General features: G+C 28.2%; 1 protein-coding gene across 1 annotated transcript in view; it reads left to right on the plus strand.

The window, feature by feature from the left end:
- Positions 1-10,546, plus strand: part of LOC119676245 (endochitinase-like) — a 15,983-nt gene that overhangs the window by 220 nt on the left and 5,217 nt on the right. The window contains exons 2-4 of the mRNA XM_038087482.1: positions 9,794-10,067; positions 10,132-10,230; positions 10,296-10,437. Coding sequence (XP_037943410.1) covers positions 9,794-10,067; positions 10,132-10,230; positions 10,296-10,437 — 515 coding nt within the window. The remainder of the gene's footprint in view (positions 1-9,793; positions 10,068-10,131; positions 10,231-10,295; positions 10,438-10,546) is intronic.

The following is a 10,546-nucleotide window of genomic DNA, read 5'->3' on the forward strand; positions in this document are numbered from 1 at the left end:
ATGTGGGATTCCGTATACTATATAGCACATACCTTCCTTCCAAACAAGGAACGTAATCCGTACACAAATTTTGAATCAGTTTCAAACTTTCTTCAAAAGCAAAAATCTCTATGGATGCGTCGTTTTTAGTAAGGTTGCTTAATTCAATTTTGCGGAACTGCATGAATTTGAATATATAACCTTAAGGAAGATATCTAAAACTCCTTGGTGTGTCAGAAACTCTGATATTCATAGAGATCTTCCTATTGAAACCATCATCAAGTACATAAATGTTAAAGTATCCAGACTATCAAGACTATATAAAGTAGATAGTTATTCCAAAAGTTCTTTAGTTGCGCTTAATATAGATTGTCAGGATTTATCAATGTGAATAAAACAAGGCGCACCTAGAAATGAACGGGGTACTAGCTCCCCACGGAGCGGAGCACTGCGATCAGATTTATCTTTTGTGCACACCTAACGGAACAAGTAAAAATGTAAAGGAGCAGAAAAGTCAAGGAATATCATTAATCTTCAAATACAGCTTCAACAGGAATAATATCAGTTTATTAAAATCTTTGGCGTCAGAGAGATCATCATGTGGCTTCTTAATATATTCATATTCATTACCTATAGAGAGGTTTCGAACAGTAGTGAACTGCAACAACAAAATTTTTGGTTATTTTAATTATTTGAATTTTTAGCTGACCACACAGCTGTTTAGAGTATTATCAATTGTTGTCTATCCAGTTCTGAATTATTAGTGAAAATCAGTTGCGAATCACCTCTGCCTGTGTGAAAAAACATAACAATTAGCCATCAGACGAAGGTTTTGCTTTCATAATAATAGTATCTACACATTATGGTTAATTCAGTATAGGATGACCATTATAGGTCATATAAAGAATGTAATGGTTCTAATGGGTTAAAAGCGGTGCATACGCTGCATAAATGGATGACTGTTTGGAATCAGCTATTAAAATCTACAAAATGTCTTATTAAAGCATGATTGTAAATTTTCGAAATTCTTATCGTAATGCTCTTCGCAGTGTTTTTCGTAATCCTACAGAGGAAATCAGACTAACGAAAAGTGTCAAATGAATTCAAAGCAATAGATTGTTTATAGAAAAGAAAAACAATTGAAAATTTCTTTTACAAATTCGAAGTTCGTAGTTCGTACACCTACAAAAATTTCATGTCAGCAGCACAACACTAGAAATATGTAGCCCATTACTAGAAGTATATATATATTTAGCACACTGCTTAGATTCTACACATCATTTCAAAGTTATCGATGTCTCTAGGTAAAAAAAAACAATAACTACAATACCAACAAATGCAAATTTAACACGATGAATCAAATATAAGGGGTCTAGTCGACTAATGAACAACGATAGTCATAAGTAATGTTTTATGATATGGTAGATACAAATTACATCATATATTTTTCTTGATTAATTGACAACAGCTATACATACAATAATATACAATGAACAATAATATTTTCTTAAAGTATTAAGTAGAAAAGTAATTATGGGTAATATTGAAGACTAGGCTTAGAATAAGTATGTTACTCGTATTCCAACAACAACTAGGGCTAAGAAACCAATAGTCCACAAGTAGCCAGAGCTGCACTAACTTTATTTTCATTTATAAAAGCGCCAGCTTTCAGATCAAGTAATGCAGTATACATAATATAAACAAATACATCCGCTACTCATTTCGTGTGTGGTCCACTTGCGAAAAGTGTTATTCACTTATTCTTAAGCCACACTATATACGCAACAGCGTGAATTGCTAATTTTGCAATAATGACATCAAGCACTTTGAGCTGTTTTTGTATGCTGCGCTGCTCTTGGAGACAGGAGCATTCGATAGAATACATTAGTCAATAATCAATCAATGCGTATCATTTTCATTACACTTATCTATTTTTCAAGCGGGAACCAATTATACGTATTCACAAAATTTCTTTAGAAATTCGATGGTTTCAGAGATTAGCTTGTGCGAATACAGTGACATGAGATTTTTATAAAAAATCTTTTATTTAAAAGATTTTAGACTAATTAAGTTTTAAGTATTATCATATTTAAAACAATAAAAATTTTTTTATTACATTATTATTGTTTTATATTATCACCCGACGTTAAGTTGATATTTTCGAATATCTATTAAAATAAATTATTAATTAATTAATTATCATTTTATTATTTATTTCTATCAATACTTATTTATGCATTATTTTTTTAAATTGTGTTATTTCTTATTATCACCCGACATTTAGTTAGTATTTTGTCCAACAACTATGTAAATAAATTATTAATTAATTATTATTTAATTTTTTATTTCCATCAATATTTATTTATTTATGTATTATTTTTTTAAATTCTTTTATTTTATATATTATATTTTCCAACATTTATGAAAAATAAATTATTATAATTTCTTCTTTTCTTCTTCAACTTTACAATGATACTAATCACTGTATACCAAAACAATTATCAGATCAGTTTCCTTGCTAATTCATTAACTAGGTTATTCGGTAACTGCGCACGTAACTTGATCAGGTACCGAATACCAAAAGTTAACATCACTAGTATTAGATTTTACTTTGTGTGTTAATATCGCAAAAACACAAAACAAAATCTCACTGCGCAAAACAGCTGATTTTGACGCGGACAACACGTCGAGAGCGTGATAGCCGCTAAAACTTAATAAAAACATCAGACTTTGGATGCATTGCAAGTATTTTTCTGCATAATTATATTATTACTCATTGTGTGTGCATGAGCAAAATTAACTGCAAATATTGGAGAAAACAAAAAACAAAAAAACAAAAGAAAAACAACAACAAACAATTTGATAAGACGGAATAAAGTTAAACAATTTATACAAGTGCGGCGCGGATATATAAGCGGAGAGCTGTAGCTTTGTTGCACTTATCGGTAATCGGGTTTGCGACTTTTAAAACTCGTTTGGTCGAAAAGAAATTCAGTTGCCTTCCGACCGGCATCGAGTATTGGTAGAATTTTTATTTGTGATCTCAAGTGCTTGTTTTTGATTTAAACACAAAAAAAAAAAACGAATATTCTGACTTCAGTGATATTGCAAAAAACAACAACTCAAAAATGGGACTTGATAAGTAAGAATTTATTTTAAAATTTTAATTACAATGAGTTTTAGATGCACTCACTCCCTCCCTTTCAATTTTAATGTTACTTTTTTGTTGAGTTTACTGTTTGAAATTTCTAATTAGAATTTATATTGAATGATGAAATTGAGTTAAACAGAATTATAAATTCTAATTGGAATTTTTCTTGGCGTCTGTATTTGAATGAGAAAAAATTATTTAAAAAATAATAAATTTTTTTTTATTATTTTTTTATTACTTTTATTTATTAGTTAAAATTTGTTATTAAAAAAAAATAATGAGAGTTGAGATAATTAATTTCTATAAAGACTGTGAAATTGTTTTTGGAATTTCAACTGTAATTTTTATTACGAATTCTTTTTAAATTTATATTTCTTAGCGGTAAAATCGGTTCTTTTTTTTTAAATAAAATAAAATTATTTAAATAAAATAAAAACTATAAGTTACTGACTTATTAAAGATTTATTTAATTAAACATTAAATATATATATACATGTTTTAAAAAAAAGTAGTAGATAATTTAACGGCTAATTTGAGTTCAGTGGACCTTGCGATTCACTTATCTCAATATTATGTGCCATGCTTCATTTAGATAATATAAATAAGATAATTACCTTATGAAAATAATTAAAAATGTTTTATAAGAAAATGAACTCGGAACAAATTTTTAACTGTTTAATAAAAGAGGTTTTGTGATATTTAATATGATAAGAAAATTAATTCTGGGTACTATTAGTAACATCAGTTACTAGTTATCATTCTAGATAAATTCGCAGATCTAATGGATATCCATTATGGTTACCATTATATGTATGTATATTATACATATAATATACATGTTTTATATATTATATATATATAATGCATATACATATTATATATATTGTATTATATATTATATTATATGTATATTATATATATATATTACATATATTATATGCTATGTAATAGCTGACTCATCTATTATTTATGGTCTACTATTTACAAAGGCAGTTTTTATGTCAGCCTCTTACTTGGCTTTCTCATATAGACATTTTTTTATCTATTATTATATTATTAGAAGTTTAATCATAATACGCTTTGCTCGACGTCTATGATTTCGAGCAGCCTCTTATACTGGGCATAGGCTGTCTATAAGCCGCTTCCACCCGTTTTTAGAAGTTTAGGGTCTACAAAATTTCTTTGCGAATAGGTTTTGACCAATTGTCTCCCGTTGTAATGTTATTATATCACTACTACATTAGAGGCTAAGGGTTTCAAAAACTTCTTTATCAACAGTTTATATTTCTGATCAGTGGTTTCATGTCGTTAAACGATTTGAATCTTTTGAAAGTGTCTTGATTTTAAAAGTGAATGACTTCAAGATCATAAATATCCATATTTTTAATGTGAACTCGGGAATTCGGGCTTTTAACGTTTTTCATTTATAGAAAATATTTTTTAAATGATCGCAATTATAATGGATATGATTTTGGCTGTTATTTGAATAGCAATCTATGTCATATTCCTGTTGTATTTTCTCATAATAGATCATATAAGTTATGTATTTACAGCGTTTTGTGTGGATAGTTATTTTGAACTTCCATTGTATGATAATATATTATACTTAAACTTCATTAGGGGCTTAGGGTTTCTAAAATTTGTCTCAGTTCATGAAATTGATACTAAACTACTTAGCTTAATAGTTATTTGAGCGTTTATAGCTCAAACTGCGGAACTGACTGATATGTTCGTCTGCCAGAAAATTTTAACCATTTCTTCTTTTGTAATTTTTTTTAGCAAAAGTTTTTACCATTTTTCTTTTTTGTTTTTGTTGCTAGTCAAAATCTTTAATCTTATTGTACTCTCTCCAGTAGTATTTTTCCAATTTTATATCTTAATTTGTGTTATATCTAAATTATACTTTACATGAAATCATATTTGTATGTGGGTGTCCGGTAGGAGTTGGTACTTTAGCAATATAAGCCTTTCTTCGTCATATTACTGTAACGAAAGCAGCAAATATGTAAGGCAGTAAACCTGTTTTCTAAGTTCCTGTTGAAAGTGCTGAGCTGCGCTTGGTTGTCTAAGATGTAGAGCTCCGGTAAGTTGTGGCTGTTGTTGTAGCCAAATGCCGACCTAAAAGAAAGTACACATAAGGTTCACGAAGCATTGCACAATGGGATAGGATGACGGAAGTGATACACAGTAAAGTATGAGTACGGATAAGGTAGGGATGTTGCATCTAACCTCGGTCCATGTACAAGAATTTTATAGCTTCACTCTGTTGTGGTGGAGCCATTGGATTGGATAGTGTACTAAGAAATATTTTTGTTGGTAGTGCTTTTAAGGCTCATTTAATTAAATTATAATTTATATTATATATCCAAGACGATAAGAAAAGAACCCATGAAAACGCCACTGGTTTATTTAGTCTTGACCATATTGCCATCTAAATGTTTTTCATATATAGGTAAGATAAATTTATATGTACTGAATAGCTTGTAGATACCTAGGAAGTATCTGATTTGTGATATTCATATATCTTTAATATATTTAAAACAGATTTAATTTTTTTTTTCAAAATATAATAATATGTCTTATGTACTAGCTATTAGGTCTGTGCTTGACTGCAGATTTAAAATTATATTGGAAATATTTTTTTTCTAAAAATGTCATCCTTTAGTTCGAAATGTTGTGTTTAATAAAAAAAAAATTTAATTCAATTAAAAATAATAAAAATTACATAAGAATAGATTCCAGTGAACTTCCGTGCTAAAATTCAATGTCACAATTTGCTCCGATGAATGCAAATAAATTAAATTAAATTGAATGTTTTGACTTCATAAATTTGCAATTGCGTTGAAGATGCAATTTCAAATCTAAATGCCAAAGCGAAGCCGGAAAAATTTTTACTAAGATGAGAACTAACTTTAAAAATAAATCTACTTAAATTCGTTTTATATTTCTTAATAAATTTTAATAATCTAATATTTATTAGCTATCAACTATTTATGCTATTAGATTAACTATTAGGTACATTGGAGACTTGAACAGATCTACTATTTTTTAGAACTCTAAGGCCTATCTATCACATTAGGATTAAGCTATAATAAAGACATTTGATATATTCCAATTACACTAAAATAAATATATTTCTTTGAATACACATTTTATTATTTAATAACTGATAGTTCAGAATATATTCTGTATATTTATAAAGTACATATAATATAGAAAGAAATCAGATAAAAATATCTAAAGATAAAAGAATCATCTTATCCAAGTTTATATGTATTAATGACTCCTAAGCGTTATTCTTGAACTGAAAATGCATGGCTATATTCTAGATTGTAGATACATGTCAATAAGAAAATCTTTATGTATATTATATATACTTTCTTTTATACTTGATAACATTAATCAGTTGTTTTGCAATTGTATTTAAAAATATGAATTTATTGCAAGATAAAGCTATCAAGCCAGCAACAGAACTGCCTTCGAAGCATATGCTGCATGTAAAGATAAGACTTACTAGAACACTTCTTTCTAATCTTAATAATAATAAACAATCTAAAATGATCGTAGGTAAACCCGAACTGTTGTTGAATTGATCCTCAGATAACGATAAACTCTTTTATGAAATACAAACCAGAAAAGCTTTTGATATAAAATTATGAAATATTTAATTTATAACATATTTTTGTACTTACTATGAGTGGTGTATATAGTGCAATATATATCAGATTTCAGATAATGACGTATCTGCAGTTTTCAATGAGTGATGAAATACGTGGGAAAGTGACTGGGTGGTAGATTAGTTATTTATAGTACTTGATAGAAATATCTGAAGGAAAATTGTTATAGTGAGGTGTGGGTCACCTATATTATGATCATAATTACTACACAACAAATCTATATATATAATGAGTTTGATTTTATGTAAATAATTATAATTAATGCAAGATAATATGTGTATATAAATATATGCCTATATATATATATATGATATATTTTATATATCAATAATTTTAGTTATTGCTATGTAGTGAATTATACTCATAGTATAATTATAGTGTTTATAAATAGTGTTATAAATTGTAATCAAGTATAAATGTATTTATTTTTTCCATTTTACGAGATCAACCCTTGGTTCTTACAGTCTCAAATAATTATTAACGAATAATTAAATATAAGATATAATTCCAAGATCAAAACTTATTACGAATAATTAATAGCAAAAAATAATTGCAAGACCACTGATGATAGGTATTGCTCTATGGTCAGCCTATAATTCAATTAATTAAAAATAATTTAATAAAGTTTTGTTGTTCCAATTTCACTACTGTTCAATAAAAACTAGAGAGGTTTTTGAGAGGTTGAAAGCAATAGTTTACATTAAAAATTTAGTTTCTTTCGTCAAAACGGACGTTAAAAATCAATTTGATATATTATTTATTACTATAGGAAACATAAGACTTTAATATGGTCCAGCCAGCATAATTGGTTGTAAATAGTAATCACTTGCTTCGTGCATATATGGTCGTATATGTATTCTTATATCCTTTAGTTTATAAATTATTCTTACTGGTGAGGAGCTAGAAATGACTTTTACTTTTTTTAACTGCTCTATATTTTTTTATCAAACGTGTAACTCTATTTTAACTGTTATTATATCTTATGCTGGCTTCACACGAGAGTTTTGTTTGTAATTGCAGCTGTCATGTTTGTAATTTTAGCTGTCAATTGTTGTTGTTTTCAATGTAAAATGAAAACTTTTGATAATTGAAATTACAAACAAAAATTTTGTGTGAATCCAGTATTATCTTGTGCATACCATCATTTGTTTTAATAGTTCGTATAATTTTCTTGAAAAGATTTAAAAAACATTTTCAGTTGTTATTGTTGTTTGTATTATATATATAATACAGACACAGCACATACATACATGCATACATTCCCAACAAATTAACAAAACTCCAAAAAAATGTGCGAACATAAAAAGTCAAGTACGGCTTTGAGTCAGTTGGTTAAGGAGCGCTGACTTTGAGCTTTAAATTTAGTAGGGTACGAGTTCGATTCCTGGTACTTGCAGTCTCAAAAAATTATTTACGTATAATGAAATACGAGAATTATTTCCAAGACCACTGATGATGAGTATTTGACAATACTCGAAATAGGTGTATGGTCAACCAAAAATTCAATTAATTAAAATAATATAAAAAAGAATTTTTGTTGTTGTAGTTCACTACTCGAGCAAGTGAATGCTTGAATCTAAAACTGATTCTTATATCTAAATTTCCCTCACGAGTAGTTGCTTTTCGTGTTAAGTGTATTTGATATAGTAAAAGTATTTATAATGAACTAATAATACTCGCGTAGAAAAATAATAAAATAAAAATAATTAAAAATAAAAAACAAATTTTGTTAAATAATATTTTATTGCCTTTTAGTTTATAGCATTTCACAAAGAGTTCATCACATTTTCTGTTTCTCACGCCCACTTTTCAATATTTTTTCACTTTTATTAACATATTACTATACTAATATTTTTTCATTTGTTGTTTGTTTACTACGCTTCTATTGTAATTAATATTAATTAATATATAAGAAAAGCAACAACAATAATAATAATAAACAAAACGTGATAAACTCTTATCAACAATTTTCATAGAATTGAAAAAATACGAACACATCTGTGTATTTTATATACAGAAATATTTTTACTATATCGATATGGCACCTAGAACTCAACTATTTTCAATTAAGTTGAAAAATGGTCTTGAGTATGGGACTGTGGGTCTAAAAGTTATAAGAGTCCCTTAACTTATATTTAACTGAACTTAATTTAAGGAATTGATAGAATTGGCCAAAGTTTATTTAATAAAACTTATACTTGGAAGGCATTTCGTTTTAACTAAATGATTTAGTAGAGTTCTATAAGGGAAGGAAAGGTATTACAGTGCGCCCCTAGTCTGTATAAACACTAATGAAAATGTTGATTAATTAATTTACTATTTGAAATACTTTAGCTGAGTAAACACATTACAGTGTTTATAAGGGTATTTCTAAGGACGTTTTCGATTTGTAAATCTGAATTCAATCTAGATTTACTCTCGATCTGTCAAATTTTGTTGCCCGATCGAACATTTTTAGAGTAAACTAACATGTTTGTAGTAGTGTTAGTAGACATTTATAAAACATTTAACGAATCAAATCACACTTTATTTATGAACTCATATACAACAGCTGTTCATTTCAGTGCAATCTTGCTACTCTGGCAAAATATCTAGATTGTTATAAATTAATCTAGAGTCTTTTACATTTTGCTCGAGATTTATCAATCGAAAATGAAAATTGAATTAAAAGTGAGTCTCGATTGAAAAAGTTACTCCAGATTAACCAATTGAAAACGGTAGATTAAATTATATTACAGGCGCGCTGTAGAATGTACCTGTAGACTATAGTACATAGTCTTAAAATAATGAATATATTATATAAATATATATGCTCGAGTATAATATACACATTGTTACGCTGTAGATACTTATATAGGATATATACATTTTCTATACATATAATTATAAATTTAAAAATTTATTATATATAAATAAAATAAAATAAATATATTTACAGAAATAATTTTATACTATAATCTTTACCTTCTTTATTGCTTGTCTGCAGGTTAGCACCATGTTCCGTGCAGCTGGCTAGAATGATACAAAAGTCTGGTTGCGATGTGCTGTGTATCATAGATCGTCAAATACCATCTGAATTAGTAGAACAATTCAACGAGTTTCGTTCATTCGACAAAGCTTTCGACTCTATGGTCTCTTGCTTCAAGTCATCAAAGCTGAACATGCCTGTAGTCTATGCGCCAGTACCCGAGTTGACCGACTATCACGACATACGCATATATCAGCAAGCAGCAGCCAGTTCCATGCAACGTGCCATTAAGGTAAGATCAAATGAATTCCATTGTCTTTTATAAATAGAAACTAATTTTCTACTTCTTTCCAAAGGCTGGCTTTAAAGCGCCGTTGTTGCTAGTGCCTGAAAGCCAAAAATTCGTGAATACCGAACTTTGTACGGTGTTAGGTGCTTTAGAAGAACTCTATGTGGTAAGTAATTAATCCAGAAGTAGCTAAAGAAAATAGTTTCTCATAAAAGAATTTATCTGTCGTAGCCAATTCAACAACGAGAAAACCTTCCTAACAAAAAACAGTTAATTTCAAATTTGTCGGTGCTAATATCAAGTCCTAAAGCAGATGAAATTTTCAAGGAAGCGCTTATACTGGAATCAGGACGTTTTGTAGCGCGCGATATTGGTAAATTTTTTTTTTCATTTCATTATTGCGAATATGGTTTTATGTTTGGTTTTTATTTTGATGTTTGTTGTTTTCAGGTGTTGGCGATCCAGAAAGAATGACACCACCA

This window comes from Teleopsis dalmanni, chromosome 2 (genome assembly GCF_002237135.1).
Source record: "Teleopsis dalmanni isolate 2A chromosome 2, ASM223713v2, whole genome shotgun sequence".
NCBI lineage: Eukaryota > Metazoa > Arthropoda > Insecta > Diptera > Diopsidae > Teleopsis > Teleopsis dalmanni.